The 18,839-nt window shown below is 36.6% G+C and overlaps 1 protein-coding gene and 1 non-coding gene across 3 annotated transcripts in view; both read right to left on the reverse strand.

The window, feature by feature from the left end:
• The window catches only part of CKAP5 (cytoskeleton associated protein 5), a 100,819-nt gene that overhangs the window by 23,049 nt on the left and 58,931 nt on the right, over positions 1-18,839 (reverse strand). For both annotated transcript variants that reach the window (XM_063092489.1, XM_063092488.1), the window contains exons 19-33: positions 17,643-17,700; positions 17,428-17,553; positions 16,671-16,810; positions 16,161-16,335; positions 15,453-15,566; positions 14,269-14,397; positions 10,721-10,915; positions 10,228-10,363; positions 7,768-7,856; positions 5,666-5,791; positions 3,723-3,872; positions 3,211-3,414; positions 2,858-2,993; positions 2,234-2,427; positions 962-1,134 (exon numbers count right to left, since the gene is read on the reverse strand). In XM_063092489.1, coding sequence (XP_062948559.1) covers positions 962-1,134; positions 2,234-2,427; positions 2,858-2,993; positions 3,211-3,414; positions 3,723-3,872; positions 5,666-5,791; positions 7,768-7,856; positions 10,228-10,363; positions 10,721-10,915; positions 14,269-14,397; positions 15,453-15,566; positions 16,161-16,335; positions 16,671-16,810; positions 17,428-17,553; positions 17,643-17,700 — 2,145 coding nt within the window. The remainder of the gene's footprint in view (positions 1-961; positions 1,135-2,233; positions 2,428-2,857; positions 2,994-3,210; positions 3,415-3,722; positions 3,873-5,665; positions 5,792-7,767; positions 7,857-10,227; positions 10,364-10,720; positions 10,916-14,268; positions 14,398-15,452; positions 15,567-16,160; positions 16,336-16,670; positions 16,811-17,427; positions 17,554-17,642; positions 17,701-18,839) is intronic.
• On the reverse strand, positions 2,628-2,738 carry LOC134377469 (small nucleolar RNA SNORD67). Its single transcript, XR_010023510.1, has one exon. It is a non-coding gene; the product is annotated as a small nucleolar RNA SNORD67 (small nucleolar RNA).

Raw genomic sequence — 18,839 nt, forward strand, 5'->3', positions numbered from 1 at the left:
TGGACTTGCATTATCTGCCAAGTTATAGACATTCTCTCTAGTTCACCAAAGCCAACAAACCTTGTACTTCTGTTCCAGATAGGGTAGAAAATAATAAAGTCTACTTACACTGACTCAAAGCTTACTACTTATGGACAAAAAATATGAGAAAAATCCAGACTGGCTGTTTCTTTTCCACCAAATTAACCAGTGTTTAAGTTTTTCTAACCATAAGCATCATTCCATGCAATATTCAGTACATTTTATACTTTGAGGGATAGTCAGTCTCCTCTTTTTAGGGATAGTCACTCCTGACAGCTCAAGACCAGCATTACATCCAAGAAACAGGTATTCAAAGTTTTCAAGTTCAAATTGGTTAAAATTATACTCACAACGAAAAATAGAGTTGTCTTGCTTAGAAGGCAATATTTTGAGTCTCTAAGCCAATTCTGGGTTGCATGCATTTTACTTAGCCTTATCCCAAAAGTAGAAACTTGAGCACAACCAAATATAATACAAGGGAGAAGGTGAATGAATATTTTAGCCACATGACATTGAGTCACCATTTCTTCTAGCCACTGGATTTTCATGGAAGTCTTAATTCATGGGATACTTATGGACACCCTCTACTAAGCGAGTCACCCTCCAGAGGGGATGAATCCAAGTCAGAAGTTAGAAAGATATAAGAGCCCTGCTAATGAGAAATTAGCAGGCAGTACTTACATCCTATAAGTGCGATACATAATTCTGTCCACGGAAAAGCAGTGAAAGAAGGCACAAGACCATTTAGAAGTGGTTTTGAGACAAAGACAAAGACAATGAAGACTGAAGGATTAAACATCTGATTACAAGACATTTACCCAGACATATTGTCATGCATGATAATGGCTACAAGAACTCAAGTTTATGTTGCAGGACAAGCTCTAAGCACACAGGCAAAATCCATAGAGATGCTCTCAGACAACTATCTCCACCCACATACTTGAGTTTGGAGGACATGTCCTCAGCTGGTCCCTTACGCAGCATGTTGGCATTGGAGCTTACGCTCTGTGTGCGTTGAGGTTTCTCTTCCACCTGTTTTATTGGTGCAGCAGAGGGCCTCTTTGCTGACCGCTTAATCCTCTCCTCGAGCATGCTCATATCCTTTTCAGAAAGCTGTAAAAAGGCCAAATTTAATATATTAGCACATCCACCCACTAAAATATGAGGAAAATAAAAACCCAATTGGAGGATGCAAGAATTAATATCTATTTTCATATTGAAACAAAAAGAACCTATAATGGTAACACAAATTTACTTTGAAAATATTACATTTTAAAATCATCTTCTGTTAATAATACTTGCCTAGCTATTATAATAAGAGAACATATGAAAAAAGGATAGAAAAGGAAAGTCTATTAATAATTACAAATAAAAGGTCAAAAATTAAATGAAGCTTCCTGTTTTTGTTTTGTCACCATAACTAGCTGTGTGACTATGGGCAAGAAACTTCACTTTTGGTTATCTGCAAAATTCTCATCTGCTTTATTTCCTTCACTGAGTGGTAGTGAGGATTTAATCAGATAACAGAAGCAAGGGCTGAGCCCGTGGCGCACTCGGGAGAGTGTGGCGCTGGGAGCGCGGCGACACTCCCGCCGCGGGTTCGGATCATATATAGGAATGGCTGGTGTACTCACTGGCTGAGTGCCGGTCGCAAAAAAAAAAAAAGATAACAGAAGCAAAAATAGTTAAGTACAATGTAAATATAGGTGATAGTATAAGATAACTGGAGTGAAGAACTAAGGTCTAAGTGACTGGCTCGAATGAAAAAAGGAGTCAGAGGCAGAACCTAATGTGCCTGGAAAATTGGCTCATGGCTGCAGCTCAAGACTCTTGATCTGACGGGTACAAGTATCCACACTATACTCAAATGAGTACTTGTTAACTAAAAACTAACAGCATTAAAATTACAGAGCAGACTGCCAGACAGAATTTAAAATCCAGACTAGCTTAGATTTCTTGATTCAAAAGTAGCTCTCATTTCTAAAACAAATTGCTATGAATAGAAATGCTCAGAAAAGAAAACGTGATTTCTGGCAAAACAGCCTAAATGTCGTAAAATAATCAGAGACTCCTTGAGGGGCTATCTGGACATATTAATAGGTTGAGTTTACTAACAAGTAGTAAAAACTTAGCTATAGTTGACATGGCAGAAAATCTGACACCTAAGAGATCTTCACAACATGCTGACAATGCTCAGAGAAAAATCACTCACATTTCCAATCAGTTTGAACACCTGATCCCCATACACGTTGTACACTGTTACAATGGTGTTGAGAGCAGCATTGCGTACAGCGTTGTCACGGTCTCCTATGTGAATAGCTATCTCTTTTAAGGCTTTCCCTGGGGTTGGTTGGCAAACATTCATGCCATAGGACTCGACCAGACACCCCAGCTCTTCCAGGCACTCTGATGGGGAAGAAAGGTTAGATTAATGAGACTCAACACACATTTGGAACAGAGACCTATCCTTACTAGATAAATCTTCCATGGCATACATGAAGGACTAAAATCTTATTTTGGCTTTGCCTATAATTTTTTCTTGTTTACTGCCTTTACCCAATAAAACAGTGGTGTTCTAACAAGTGCTCCTGAATGAAAGGAATGCCTGTGAGTCAGATGGCCCCTGTGCACTTGATTTTGTCACCAGGGTGGTACTGAGCAGTGCCTGTATCACCTGATACCATGGCTCCACCAGTGTGCAACTCATCACTCTCACAGTTTAAATCAGAAGGTGGAAATCAACTACTGAAGAAAGTTCCTTGTTCATCTATAAACTACTTCTTCTAGGGATCACTACTGCAGAGACTCATGTCTCAATTTAAATTGCTTGCTTCACCTGCTCTCTGCTTAGAGTTTTTGGATTTAGTTCCTTCCATGATAAAGGGGAACATCTTGCTGGCTGGGTAGATAAGGCACATCCGGTTCAGGATGGCACGAACATCTTTACGAATGACATCCTTTGGTTCTCCAACCTATTCGACAAGGAAAATAATGATTAAATGAAGCATTTTCTGAGTAGCAATCATCCCCCCCGCCCCCCACATTACTACATCCTGAAAGAATAGAGGCATGGGGATGATGAGTAGTAAAACATATCATTAAATAAGAAGTGAAAACAGGGAGTAAAAGTATAGGAACTGAGGTCAGCTGGGAATTTAAGCAGTTCCCAGAGTGAGAACAACACAATACCTTGAGGACGAGATAGGGGATGAAGGAAGATGCTTCATTCTCAGTAAGATGATACACCTCCTCACTTAGCAGGGTGAAGAGCAGTTTTAAATATTCTAGTGCTTTCATTAGGACACTTGTATTGGTGTCAAAAAACCGCAGGGTAAGCCACTTTAATATAAGATCCAAGCAACTAATAACACCTTCTTTTTCGCTCTCCAAGTGCTTAAAATAAGACAAAACAAAATTCCCACAAATAAGACTGTATAAGAACTTAAGTTCTATCAGGCAAAGTATAGCTTAAATTTTACTGGAGCCCAAAAAAGAAAATGATAGCTTTTTCAGCCTCCAATTAAGACCTAAAAAATAAGACATGCAGCCACTTATTCTGTCGATTAATAATACAGTTCTAACAACAAAAAACATGGTGCATTCTACTTCCTTCTCAAGTCACACAAACAACTTCTTATTTCACAGGGCTCAGTATTTTCACACGCCTGAGATACGTGCATATTTATCTATTGCTGACTTACATCAACCATGACAGCCAGAGCCTTGTTATGATGCTGAAAGTCTGAGTGAAACATCTCATCTTGTAACCATTTAGCCACACAGCTAGACATTTGAGTTTTCAGTTGCTCAATGTATTCATCCCGTGGGGTAGTAAAATTCCATTTCAGCACCTGAAAACGATAAAAATTAAAAACAATAACAATGAAATGGGGCCATACATAAGGTGTTCAATTGAAATGGGGTAGAGAACCTTATTTAACGCAGCTGTAGGAATCAATTTAATAGGGTCTTTTTGAGTTGAACAAGATTCATTTGTAACTAAAAGTGAATGCAAAATGTCCTTTCAAGCGGTCATACTTCTGGAAGCTGAACAACCCTGAAAATCTTCTAGGAATAGAATATTTAGCAATTCTTTTTTTTTTTTTTTTTTTTTTTTTAAATTTAAGAAGTAACTTTTTATTTTATTTGTTTTATTTATTTATTTTTGTCTTTTTCGTGACTGGCACTCAGCCAGTGAGTGCACCGGCCATTCCTATATAGGATCCGAACCCGCGGCGGGAGCGTCACTGCGCTCCCAGTGCCTCACTCTCCCGAGTGCACCACGGGCTCGGCCCTTAGCAATTCTTACTAGAAAAAAAATCAATGCTATATTATAACTGTACAAAACATGGTGGACACTGTTGGCACTTTTTTTTTTTTTTTTGCATTTTCCTAGATTTTGACTCTTTACAAAGTCTAAAAAGTCTAAAATATTTACTATCTGGCCGTTCCTTCATTTCAGAAAAAAAAAAATGTTTGTGAACCCCTGGAATAAAACTATTATCATCATCTTCATTTTACAGTTGAGGAAATGAAGGCAGAGGTTCAGCAACCTGACCAAAGTCTCCTAGCTAAGGTGTAGTCAGTGAGACATGATTTGGGCATGAGATGATGGCATAACTTTAATAGAGGGAAAATTTGAAATATCTATCAAAATTTAAAAAGCACATGCCATTCTAGGAATTTAATATAGATACACTCATATATGTGCACCAAGACCTACATTCAAAGATGTTTACAGAAGCATAGCTTGTAATAGTGAAAGAATAGAAGCAACCTAAATGTCCAACATAATGGGTTGGAGAAAGGCACATACATATAATGTATCAATAAAAACAATGACACACACACATGACATCATCCTTCAGATATTTCAAAAAGCATTAACAGAAAAAAGTAAGATACAAAACAAAGAGTATGACATGTTCCCATCTGTGTAAAAGGAGGGCTATATATTCATATATATATGATTGTATATGTACCAAATATTTGTGGAATAATACACACACAAAAAACTGGTACTAATATCCTCCCTGTGGAGGGAGACAGCAAAGGGAGACATGCTTTTCATCCTATACTCTGCATATTTTGTACTGCTTGAATTTTTAAAACAGCAATGTATATATTTTTAAAAATAATTTTTTAAATTGAATAGTGGGATTCATTTCTCCACTAGTGATGTTTAAAATTTTATTTTTATTTAAAAAAATTTTTAAGTATTAATAAAACCAAAACAACATAAGAGAAATAATTGAACTAGCCACCTATATTTTCACCAAATCTGCTTTTTAAAATACTACAGACGAGAAGGATTGAAGAAGCAACCTATATGTCCAGTTGATAAAAATCAATGAATATTTTCTATTCTTTGATTTAAAAAATTAAAAAACAAAAGAAACAACCTCCCCACCACTAAATCATTTCTTTCTATTTAGAGGAAAGTAGGCAACAGCTCCATTCTACAGTTTCTTTTGTAAGAATTAATGCTTCCATAAAGTAAACAGAGAAAAAATAAGATAATTTATAAGCAAAAGATTCAGTTAGGTATTTCACTATATGAATTTCAGACAGCAAAACTATTCTTGATTAACAAAACAAAAACAAACAAGCAAAAAACTCCTGAAGATTCTTATTCCCTCCTTACCTTCAATCCTTTTTCATCTTTCATCCTTTGCTCCTTCCCATTTGGAATAACAATAAAAATAGGCCCAGATTTGTCTTCATCCTCCTTTAGGCTGGTTTTGCTTGGCATTTTCTTTCCTTGTGCACTCTACAACCAAGTTTCAGGAAATACTGATTAGCTAGGCCACTTCTCCTTGCGAATATGATGTTGCTGCCCAGTAAAAGGGCTCTACAGAAACCCAAAACACCTCTTTACATCATATTCCACAGGAAAAGAACAGATGAGTCATAAAATCTTGCATATGTTTTTGTACAGGTTTCTCTAAAATGTTTCCAACAGTATTCTTAAGTAACTGTTGGTTAGTTCTTGGATTGGCATGTTATATAGTTGGAAAAGTTGCTATTACCTATCATCGGTCTGCGTCATAAACTATTTTGCTTATTGGATAGTTCTTTTCTTTCTTGAAACTTTTAATACTAAAACTTTCCATATTAATGACATTTTGAATGGAATTTATATATTTCACATCACTTAGTTCAAAAGCTTTTTTTTTCTTCTCCATATTTATCGTGTTTGATTTTTGTTTTCCCTTTTCTTTTTTTTTGGCAGCTTGCTGGTATAGGGATCTGAACCTTTGACCTTGGTGTTATCAATACCACACTGTAACCAGCTGAACCAACTAGCCAGCCCCTCTCTCCATATTTAAATGTCTCTCTATCACAGCAGTATAACTGGAGACCATTTGAAACTGCTTCTAGACAAAGTTGCTAGAAACACTTTAAATACTTGAGTCACTAATACAGTTTTTAAAAATAATCCAAGATTTAGAATCTTTATATCAGAATTCATATTATAAATGAAATAAGAGTTTACTATTTCTAGTTAGAATTTCTTTCTAGTTCAAACACTGAAGTCATTCAGACAAAACAAATATGAGATCATTTATATAAAACTGCTTTGTAAACTGCAAAAGACTAGAAAAAAAAATTATGACATTAAGAACAGAGTCAAAAATACTTCCAAGCACTTGCAATCAAAATACTAAATTAAGAACATGTTAAATTGGGAATAAGGACAGGGAGAAGGACAGGAAAAGAATAACTTCACTGGATACTTTAGAAGATACTCATTGAAATTAACTCATTGAGGACTTAAAGGGCCCAAGCATAGGGAAGAAAAATGGATAATTGTAACATTTAGAAGAATGGCCACACAGTCCCCACATCTATGATGTAATAAGAAATGTAATGGATAATAAAAGTTCCTATTCATACATTTTTTATCAATTATGTGCAGTTAATGAAATAATTTTCTATATTCAGATTTACTATTAGATTTACCACTAGTTGCACAGTTCTGCAATTTTCTTTTTGTAAATATTAAATAATCAACACGCTGAAAACAGTGATCAGCTTTGAATCTTGACATAGAAGCTGATGACAATTTGCTGAGATTCAAAACCTAAATTAAATGAAAAAATAACACAGGGGATGTTTAAAGTGAAACATCTGAAGACATTTCATTCATTCAGTTGTTCATTCATTTATTGGTGGCTGGCCACTAGGGGATCTGAACCCTTGACTTTGGTGTTATGAAGACATTCATTTAAATCATCCAAATCTGCACGGATGTTGAAAGGATTGGTGATGCATCAAAATAAGTCTCATTGGCATAGAGACAAAAACTATTTCCTTGTTAACTAATCTGAACCACTTTCTAGTGTGACAACTTAACTGTGCCAAATTTGAAGGAAGTTGATTACCTTCCTTTTCTGAAATCCAAATGAGCCTGAAGTGTTTATTCTGCCAGAGCTACATATGCTTTCCTTCTCTTTTCACTACCACAAATCTTCTGGAAAGGTCTGCATGAGAGGAACCATGACAGCACTTTTTTTTTTTTTAAAGATGAGTGGTAAGGGGATCTTAACCCTTAACTTGGTGTTGTCAGCACCACACTCTCCCAAGTGAGCCACGGGCTGGCTCCTATGACAGCACCTCTCGAGAGCAAGATGTCTTTGTTTTGGGGCCTTACTAAATACAAGCCACAGAAACTTATAAAAATTCTTAATAATTTGATAATATCAAGAGCAGAGATGTTCTTTCACATATGCAGAGTTAACATACCTTTGTTTTAGACGAAACTCCTGGAGCTTTGGCCTTTTTTGGATCAGGCTTGGGTTCTACAGTGCTGGAAACAGAATCTTCAACAGGTGCTTTGAGGAAAAAAAGAATGTAGTACTGTAAGTATAAACTCTAAGTAATATCACTTTATTCTGGGCAGGTTAAATATATGATAATGGGAAAGCCTGCAATCTTAAATGTATTAATTTATAAGATGTTACAATGTAATAATTTATAAGGTGTCAGTTAAGATTTTTTTCCTAATCTTTTTTATCCCCAAATTCTTCTTTAAGCATAACCTTCAAAAATTAATTCAGAAAATCTATGTCTCCTTTACCAACATTTAAGCTGCAGTTTTAAAAGTATTTTCTAAATAGCAGTTTAAAAAAACCTTTCTTTTTTTTCCATATTGATACTTCCTTAAGGGTAGGGACTGTCACCTTTGATATTCAGTATCTACTACATAGCAAGATTTCAATAAATACTATAACTGAATATGTACTTTGATACCAAAAAAATTTTTTTAAATTGAATCATAATTGTTTATACATATTGTTGGGGTTCAATGTTGACATATGTTGATCAAATCAATATTACTAGTATATATATTGTTACAAATTGTATTTATTATTTTTTTTTTCTTTTTAAAAGATGACTGGTAAGGGGATCTTAACCCGTGGCCTTCGTGTTGTCAGTACCACACTCTCCCAAGTGAGCCCCTGGCCGGCCAAATTGTATTTATTCTTTATGCCCCTTGTCCAATCTATCCCTATCCCCTTCTCCCTCCCCTCTCCCACCACTGATAAACCTAGATTTCTTCTCTCCCTCTGAAAGAGTAATGGTTACTCTGTCGACTTGTTGCCTAGATGATCTGTCTAATGCTGAGAGGTGTGTTCAGGTCCCCCAATATTATCATAGAGCAGATGCTTCTTCTGTCACTCTGGAATGGACTTCGTAGAGAGAGACATCCTCTTCTTTGGTCTATGCTGGTGACTCTCCTTGTGTCAATGCACTCCAGTGGCTGGCAGGCCATCTGCACGGTGGTTGTGGCATCTAGCCACTTTCATGGCAGCCGTGGTTACTGTGGTGGCTGTGGTGGGACATCTACACGGAGGTGATGTTTTTGGCATGCTCCTTGGAGCTGGGGTGGGCCTCATTGTGGGAGAGGGGTCCAGTCCTGGTCTCTATGTCTTGGGCCCCTGGGCAGGCCCTGAGGCACTAGTGGTGTGCCTGGGCCAGAACTAATTTTTTGTCCTTTGCTTACTTCTAAAATGGGGGAACTTCCTGTGGGAACCAGTACTTGAGCTCTGTGGCTGGGCTAAATTGCTGCTTTGCTGCTGTTTCCCTAGGGAAGGATTTTTGTGCAGCTCAGGGTTTAATGGTTAGCCTTATAGGTACTTCTGGCTTTCCAGAGAGCCGGTGCACCTGGGTTGTGTAGAAACTCTGATCTGGGCCTGAGTCCTTTCATCAAACTATACCCCATGCAATTCTATACTCCTGAAAGTCTCCTCTGAGTGGTCCTGCGCTGATTAGGGGGCAGATCAGCTGTCCCTGCTGTGTCCCAGTGTACTCCCGGTGGGCCCGTCTCCCCCACTGCCTATGCTCCAAACACTTCCCATGAGACTGGCTGTGCTCTGGTCCCTTGTGATGACTCTCCGGCCTCTGAATGGCTCCTTTTTTTCAGTTGTTGTGGCTCCTCGCTCCTGCGCGGGTCCATGGGAAACCTATTAGTGGTCTTGCTGTACTGGGGGCCGCCAAGACCCCCTTCTCCCCTCCCAACTCCAAGCAACTCCATCTGAAGGGTACAGCTGTGGCTTCTGCCAGCTCCTGCTCTGTGCATTTAGCAGCTCCAGCCTTAAAGCGGCCATGGCCCAAAATGCTCCAAGCAGTTTTTTCTTTCTCTCATCATGGCTTCTCCCGCCTTCATGAACTCTATAGGTCTCTCCTCTTCTTCCCCTGAGCTCTAGCGGCCCCAGCTTGGCTGTTGTTGCTTTTTTATAGTTGTAAATTGGAGAGTGTGATGCTGGGGACCTTCTATTCTGCCATCTTGACCAGAAGCCCCCCCAAAAGTTTTCACACATGTAAAATTTCTAACTTTATAGTATCAACAATTTCTATCTCACTGAACAGAAGAATATTGTTTTGCTTAAACAACAAGTCTGGCAATAAAGTGGTTACAGGTTATACATTATGGGATTTTATCATCAGGATGAAGAAATCAAGAATTAAAAACCAAATTAATCATCTTTGTATCCTTAGCACGGTTCCTGGCATAAAATAGGTACTTGACTAATATTTGTGTAAGGATGGGAAGGAGAGAGGAAGGGAGGGAGGGAAGGCTTGGGATCTAGGCTGTGAAGATATGTGATTAAACAAACAAAAAAAAAAAATGAAGGCTAGATGTCTGTTTAGAGTTCTGTAGGGCTATTTTCTTCCCCTTTGACCATCTCAAGATAGAGTTACCTGATGGAGGCTGGAATTTGGCTGGAACTGACCCTCCCATTGGTTTCGAAGTTGCTTTAGCAGGTGCGGCAGGCTTGGCTGGCATGTTAGCTTTGGCTTTCTCTAGCATGGCCAGTACTTGATCTTTAGAAGTTGGCTAGAGAGACAATATAACAGAAGAAATGAGAGGTCACATAAATGATACTTATTCTAAACTTATAATAGATCTACTGTCGAATGACTGAGCTAGTTCTGAAAGACCAATGAAGGGAGGCAGCACACAGTACAAGAGAAGTAACACACATTATGAAGTCACACTAAAGTGGCTATCATTCTAGAGGGAAGAATGACAGCAGATTCTTAGAACTTCTACACTGCTAAGTATTTTTGGTCTCATTAGGATTTCAAATTGAAATTCATAGAAAATATAACCTTTTGCTTATATAAATTCACATTCAGTATTTTTCTAGTGATTTGCAGCAGAAGAAAAAGCAAAAGCAACAAGTAGTAGTACCTTTAACTTCCCAGTAGCTTTGGCCATTTTTTCATATCCCAAATGCATCATGAAGAAAGGCAAAGCATCTTGGGCCTTCTTCCGCACATCTCCATTTCGATCTTCTAGACAGGAATAGAGATGAGGAACACAGAGGATAAGGTCTGTGGGGGTGGAACGAAGAGCAGGTAGTTTCTCAGCCAGCCAGCCCAGAAGCTGCCAAAAGAAACAAAGACTAGTTACACACTTTAAGTGGAAAATTGTTATTATTTATGGTCTCAGACTTACTGACTTCATTAGTCCCAAGCACTGAATTAACTCTTAAGACTACAACTACAGTGAAATCAGTACTTTTCATTCCTCAAGAAGTGCTATATTTAAGTAATATATGCAATGATGACAATCATGTTTAAGATAAGAACACAGTTCTTTGGACCATATTCGGGCACTAAATTATGAAGCTGTAATAATTCTTAATGCATTTGAAAGATGAAAAACTTTTTTTTTTAAAGTTTTAAGAAATATTTAGCTAGGGAAGAGCCAAAACATTTATTTGATCAGGAGATGACAAATTCTATCAGGACTCCTATTTTTTGTCTACATTGACTTTTTTTTCCCTCTATACTCCTAAAATAATTCAAACCTATATTTATTTTTTAAAAGAAGTTTTTATTAAGATAATTGTAGATACACTTGCAGTTAAAGAAATAATACAGAAAGATCCCATGCACCTTTACCTGGTTTCCTTCAATAGCAGCACTTTTGAAAACTGTACCACAGTATTACAACCAAGATGCTGACATTGTTACAATCCAGAGATCTCATTCATATTTCTGTGGTTTTACTTGTACTCATTTGTGTGTATTTAGTCCTATACAGTATTATCATGTATATGTTAATATACCTGCCACCACAATTAGGATTCTGAAGTTTCATTACAAGGATTCTGAACAGTTTCATTACAAGGATTCCTCATGTTACCCTTTTATAATCACACCCATTCCCCTTCCTTCCCACATCCCCAGTCCCTGGTACAACCAATCTGTACTCCATTTCTAAAATTTTGTCATTGCAAACACATTTTATAGATGGGATCATATGGTATGTAACCATTTGGGATTGGTTTATGGCATATAGCATAATTCCTTGAAGATTTATCTAAATTGTTGCATATATCAACAGTTTGTTCCTTATTGCTAAATATTCCAGATATGGCAATTTGTTTAACCACTCACTTGTTGAAGGACATCTGAGCTGTTTCCAGTTCTTGGCTATTATGTAGTCAAATGCTCTATCCCTGAGCTATACTCCCAGTTTTTGGTTATTATTCCTAAAGCTGCTATGAACATTTGCATATAGGTTTTTGTGTGGCATAAATTGTCACTTTTCTGAAATAGATGCCCAAGAGTACAATCGCTGGATCATATGGTAACTGCATGTTTAGTTTTATAAGAAAATAAGAAACTGTTTTCTAGAGTGGTGGTATCATTTCACATTTCATCCAACAATGTACAGACTGTTCAAGTTTTTCCACATCCTTGCCAGTATTTGGTGTTATCACTATTTTTTATTTTAACAATTCTGTGTAGTGATATCTTATTGTAGTTTCAATTTGCATTTCTGAAGGCTGATCATGTTAAACATTTTTCATGGGTTTATTTGCCATCTGCATATCCTTTTCACTGAAATGTCTGTTCATGTCTTTTGCCCATTTTCTAATTAATTTTTTTTCCACTGAGTTTTCAAAGTTCTTTATATATTCTAGATATTAGTCCTTTATTGGATACAGAGTTTGCAAATATTTTCTCACACTCTTTAGCTCCTCTTTTTATCTTCTTCAATTGGTCTTTTGCAGAATAAAAGTTTTTAATTTTGATGTGGTCTAGTGTATCAATTTTTCCTTTTATAGATTGTGGTTTTGGTTTCAAATTTAAGAATTCTTTTCCAGCCTTACATCTTGAAGATTTTCTATGTTACCTTTTAAAAGTTGTATAGTTTTACATTCTACATTTAAATCCACTGTCTGAGTTCATTTTTTATAAGATGTGAAGTTTAGGTCAAATTCCTTTTTTTTTTGTCTATGGATGTCCAATATTTCTTGAATCATTTGTTGAAAATTTGTTGTTCTCCACTAAATTACTTTTATAACTTTGTCAAAAATTAGCTGATTGTTTTAGTGTGGGTCTATTTCTGGGTTCTCTCTTCTGTTCCACTGATCTCTGTGTCTAACTTCCTATCCTCCTGCCTCCATATCAGAGTTTCTTGATTATGTTAGCAATATAGTAAGCCTTAATATACAGTACAGTGATTCCTTCCAGTTTCTTCTTTGTCAAGATTGTTTTGGCTATTCTAGGACATGCCCCTTTCTATATAAGTTTTAGAATAAGTTTGTCGTTATTACAACTTCGCTGGAATTTTGATAAGAACTGCATTAAAACTATAGATTAGTTTGGTGAGAACTGACATAACGTTGATTCATCCAGTCAAATACAATGTCTCTTCATTTATTTAGGTCTTTTCTGAATTCTTTCATCAGTATTCTGTAATTTTTAGCATACATGTTCTACTTGTGTTTTAAGTATATATATACCTAAGGATTTCATTTTCTTTGGAGCAACTGTAAATGGTATTGTGTTTTTTAATTTTGGTTTCTGCATGTTCAGTGTAGTATCAAGAAATGTGACTAATTTTTGTGTGTTGATTTTGTATCTTGCAATCTTGCTGAACTCATTGATTAGTTCAAGGAGTTTACATGTAGATTTCTTCGGATTTTCTATGCACACAGTCATGTTATTTGCAATTAGGGACAGTTTTATTTATTCTTTGTACTATCTATATGACTTCCATTTCTTTTTCTTGCCTTATTGCAGTGACTAGAACTTCCAGTACTATGAAGAATAACAGTAGTGAGAGTTGACATGCCTGCCTTGTTCCTGATCTTAAGGGGAATACTTTCAGTCTTTCATCATTAAAGATAATGTTATCTGTAGAGGTTTTTTGCAGATGCTCTTTATCAAGTTGAGGTAATTCTATTACTAACTTGCTGAGAATTTTTTCATAAATGAGTGTTGGATTTTGTCAAATACTGCTTTTTTTTTGCATAACTGATATGATCATATGATTTTTCTTCTCCTATTGGCATGATGGAGTACATTGGTGGATTTTCAAATGTTGTACTCTGTTTTTCTGATTTTATCACTTGTTCAGGAAAAGAGAAAATCTGGGCTGGCCAGTTAGTTCAGCTGGACAGAGCGCAGCCTTGTAACATTAAGGTCAAGTGTTCAGATCCCCATACTGGCCAGCCACCAAAAAAAAAAAAGAAAAGAAAAGAAAAGAGAAAATCCAGCAAAAAGACTAGTCCTTTAAGAAGTCTTATTGTTAAAGAAGCACATGAAAGGCCAAAAAAAAAAAAAAAAAAAAGCAGCACATGAATACAAAAAGCTCCAGGAATTTGGTTTCATTTTATTAACTGTTTTATAATGAAACTTATTCTAGCCATAAAGGTGTACGTACCAGGCAAACCCAAGTCCCTATGGAGGTAAAAGACATGATTAATTTACGGTACTAACCTCTTGTCTCAAGAAAGGATTTTCTTTTTTGAGTTCTTCAGAAAGATCTTCTCCCTCTAGCCATTCCTTCATGCCAGTCTGTTCTGCCCAAGCATTCACAGTGGCTAGGGCAGCAGCTCGAACATTATTCTAAACAGAAAACAGAATTAGCAAAAATAATATCAACTACAGTTTGGAGGTAGAGGGTAAAAATTTGTTACTTTATGAAGAGAAACAACAAAAGTTTGTATAAGGTCCTCAGGAACATATTGGAACCATCATCTCTGAAATAGAAAGTAGTTCTATGGTTGTACTAAAACTCCAAAGTAAAGTAGAAATATAAAACTCCAAGTTGTAAAAACCCTGTACTCTGTTAATTAGGCAAAACAGTGATCTGGACACAAAATATCATGTAAGAGGAACACGCTCTTTAGATCTTGCTTCCTGAATCTCTGGGAGTTCTTATGTCCCTAACGATAGTTAAGTGTTAGAGACCACATAAATGGTTAAGACTGAAATTGCTAACAATTTGACTAAACATTTAAATTATGTTTTTATATTGATTTGCATTCACAGAATGAGGACTTACTGACACACAAAAATATTAAAATAGCCCAATTCCTCAAATTAAATGAATTACACAAAATAAAAGAGACATTCAAATATTCAGTCTAGGGCAAAATATAAGAGGCCTGCAACCTTCAATGACACTTCTAGGACTATGAAACCACAACTACCTTACTGAACTACTAGAAGATCCTGCTGTAGTAGTTCAGGGGAAAAGAAGCAGAAAATAAATAATACCATGTCTCCCAAATTCATATATTTATTCACTATATCAATACTTTATACAATGTATAACTATAATAGCAACCATTCATTAAGTGCATACTATATGAGACAAGCACAATAAAATGTATCTTACTCTATACACACTCATTAAATTCTATAAGAAAGAAATTTCACAGATAAATAACCTCCAAGAAGATAACTTATCTAAGGGTCACAAAGCTGGTAAGTGATATATCTGGTCACCTTAATACTGCTAGGAAGGTAAAAACATTTACTATTTTTCTTCTAATATTCTTATCTCTACAAAGTTCATAAAGGCTCTTTACACGTACTCTAGAAAAGAGAATTATCCTTAGCACAAGAATGTGGCTGGCTTATTCCAGAATGGGCCTATGGTGAAGAGTTAGGTTTACCTTGCTATCTCCAAGGACTGTGATGATAGGGATGCCTAAATTCTTGACATGTTGCTTGATGTTTGGGCCCATGGCTACTGCCAATTGCTGGAGGATATTCAATGTCTGTTGCACCTGAGTGGAAAGAGCACCATTTTATGCTCAAACCATAAGCAACCTGCATGCAAAGTTTCACAAGTTTGTTGCTACAGCGTCAATTCTGTAGATTTCTGGCCTACTTTAGAGACAGAGAAATCAGCTTGTTGTGATGCTATTCTGATTAGCTTATGAATGATTTTTTAGGCAATGGCCTCTCCTTTTATCATCAGTTCATAAAACTGGATTATTACAATTTTAGACCAGAAATTATACTATGTCACAATTTTAAAGTAAAGTAAAGCCTTGTTTAAGGAAACCCTGACATAAAAATATGAATTTAAAAATTAGAAACTAAGCATATTTATGTATATTACAGGCAGTTTTATAGAAAGATATTTAATATTGGATTCCTATAAAAAGAAAATTCTGAGACTCATGAAAATTTGGTTAATAAATCTGCCATCTACCAACATATTATTTTGAGACACACTTAAAAAATTAAAGGAAGCTATTTCTAGTTCAAAGTGAATAAAGTAACCACTCATTTTCTGCTAGTGAAGGCTGCAATGAAAAAGAATACCCTGTAGCAGAAGGGAGGGAAGAAAAAGAACAGGCATATGCCCTACGTACCAAGATTTTATTTGAATCATTGAGTCGACCTTTCAAGGCGGTGGGAAGTTCACCTATATTCGGTTGGATAAATTTTGCTTCATTGATAATACCTGCCACTTCATCTAGGCCTTCTTTCCGGATCTTCCAATTCTTGTCACTGATCTTAGACACCAACTCTGAAGTGATTTTATCACTGAAAAATAGTAGACAGGACCTTTAATTCCAGACTCTTAAAAGAATACTGATGTCACAGAAGTTGCCTTTACTGAATCCAGGTAGGCACCATTAAGAATTCAGTACAATATGGGCCGGCCCGTGGCTCACTCGGGAGAGTGTGGTGCTGAGAACACCAAGGCCCTGGGTTCGGATCCCATATACGGATGGCCGGTTCGCTCACTGGCTGAGCGTGGTGCTCACAACACCAAGTCAAGGGTTAAGATCCCCTTACCGGTCATCTTTTTTTTTAAAAAAAAAAAGAATTCAGTACAATAAATGAAATAAACCATTTCACAGATTGAAAAACCCTACCTGATCTCTGTCCTTGGCAAAAGATCAACAACATCATTGCCTCCATCATCTGGTTCATCTCCATCTTCTCCTTCATCTGTACCGCTTGTGCTGTGCTTGGAAATCCCTCTGGTTGGAGCAGGTGGGATTTGTCCCTGCATCTACACACAAATGAATGAGTGAGGCTAATGAAGTTGAAGGATATGGGAGCAAACAAATAAAAGAAGGTACATGTGTCGAACTTTCTCATTCCTTCATAGTACTTATTTATATAGCAGATATTTTAATTCCTACCTAGATTCCAATTTTAAGATTACATGGCAAAAGGTATTTTTATACAAACCTATCAGAATCTGACTTATCATGAAGTTGTCATTTGACTTGTATGCCCAAGACAATACAGAGTAAGTCTGCCAACACTGAACAATTTCAGTTGGAAAGTTTATTCAAGGAGGGTCAAATTTCTTTCTTGATTTTAAATTCTGTAAAGATATTATATTTAATGTGCTTTCTGAATAGGGAATACATTCACAATGTTTGAAATTCCAAACGTACATAAGGATATAAAGAGAAAAATTTCCCATCCTATACCACGGCTACCCAGTTTTCTTCCTCAAAGACGAAGTAGTCAATTTCTTATGTACTCTTTCAGGGATAATTTATGCATCTAAGAACAAAAGCATACACATTCTTTATTCCAAAGGTTTAAAAGTTTATTTTTAACTAATATGAGATTCTCAAGTTCATCAATGGATCGTACCATTTGTGGAAACTTTACCTTCTCAAATTCTGCATCTATCTGGGATAGAAGGGCAGGCTTCTCATCCTCAAAGAACATTCGCAAAGAGGGACCAACATACAGATACATCACACCAAGCAGGGTGATAGCAGAAGTCCTCACAGCCTGCCAGGTAAAATGAAAAGAATTTTCCAAGTTAGAACAGAACCACAAAGATGGCTATAATGCTCCTACATATGCTAGTATGTACTCACTGGGTTTGTTGCAGCAAGAGCTGTCTTCACATTGCTAATGAAAGCTTTGACATTCAACCTAGAAGAAATAATATTTAGAATTAAAAACAAACAGATAAAACCCTTGAAATATTCAAGAGCGTTTTAGAAAGTCAGACTCTAGAACTGGCTTTCTTTGGAAAAGTTCTCACCTATTCTCTTTTTACATTCACTTTTAAAGTGAGCTTTAAATACTATCAATATGTTGATCAACCCTATTATGCTTAATTAAGATTCTTAAATTCACTCTTGAACTCTCTTCTAAACACCAGATTCATATATCCACTGCCTTTGTGACATTTCCATTTGTATGTCTAGCAGACATCTTACATCTAATACATCAAAATCAAACTCCTGATTGTCCATACTCCAACCTACAAACAGGTTCCTCCCACAATCTTTTCTACTTCCTTAAAGAGCCACATTATTTTTCCACTTGCTCAGGCTATCCTTGACTCCTGTGTCATCCCCGAGTTGTGTCTTTCTTATATCCAATATCCTGTTCACTTCTACTTTCAAAATATATTTTGAGTCTGTCTATGTCCAAGCCCCTATAATCTCTTGAGAGGATTATTCCAGTAGCTTACTAATTAGTCTCCCTGTCTTTGATCTCTACTGTCTGTTCCCTCTGACTATAGTTTGAATGATCCTGTTACTCTTCTGCTCAAAACCCTTTAATGGTTTACCAACCTATTCAAAGTGCTGAGGCCCTATATGAGCTGGCCCCCATTCTTTCTCTGATCTCCTGCCACTCCCTACCAGCTCACTAACTCCACTCTAGCTACATTCTGAAAAGCATACACTCCTTGCTATTTTTAAATATACCACACGTACTCCTACCACAGGGCTCTTGCAATTGCTGTTCCTAGGTCTAGAGTGCTCTTGTCACAGAGTATCAGTTTCCTCTCCTCTCATGTCCTGGTCTCTGCTCAAATGTCATTTTTTCAGGAAAGACTCTTGGACTATCCTATAGAAAACAATACCATCCCAACTATACCAAGGTGATACCACCTAACTCCTTATCCTGTTTTATTTTTATTCCATTGTTCAATTATACCTCCTGATACATTTTTTTCCTGTTTACTGTCTGTCTCCTCTTACTCAATTATAAGTTCCAGGAAAACAGGAATATAATTTTGTCCATGATATACTGCCAGGGCCTGGTACAGATAACTAGAA

Source organism: Cynocephalus volans, chromosome 4, assembly GCF_027409185.1.
Source record: "Cynocephalus volans isolate mCynVol1 chromosome 4, mCynVol1.pri, whole genome shotgun sequence".
Taxonomy (NCBI): domain Eukaryota; kingdom Metazoa; phylum Chordata; class Mammalia; order Dermoptera; family Cynocephalidae; genus Cynocephalus; species Cynocephalus volans.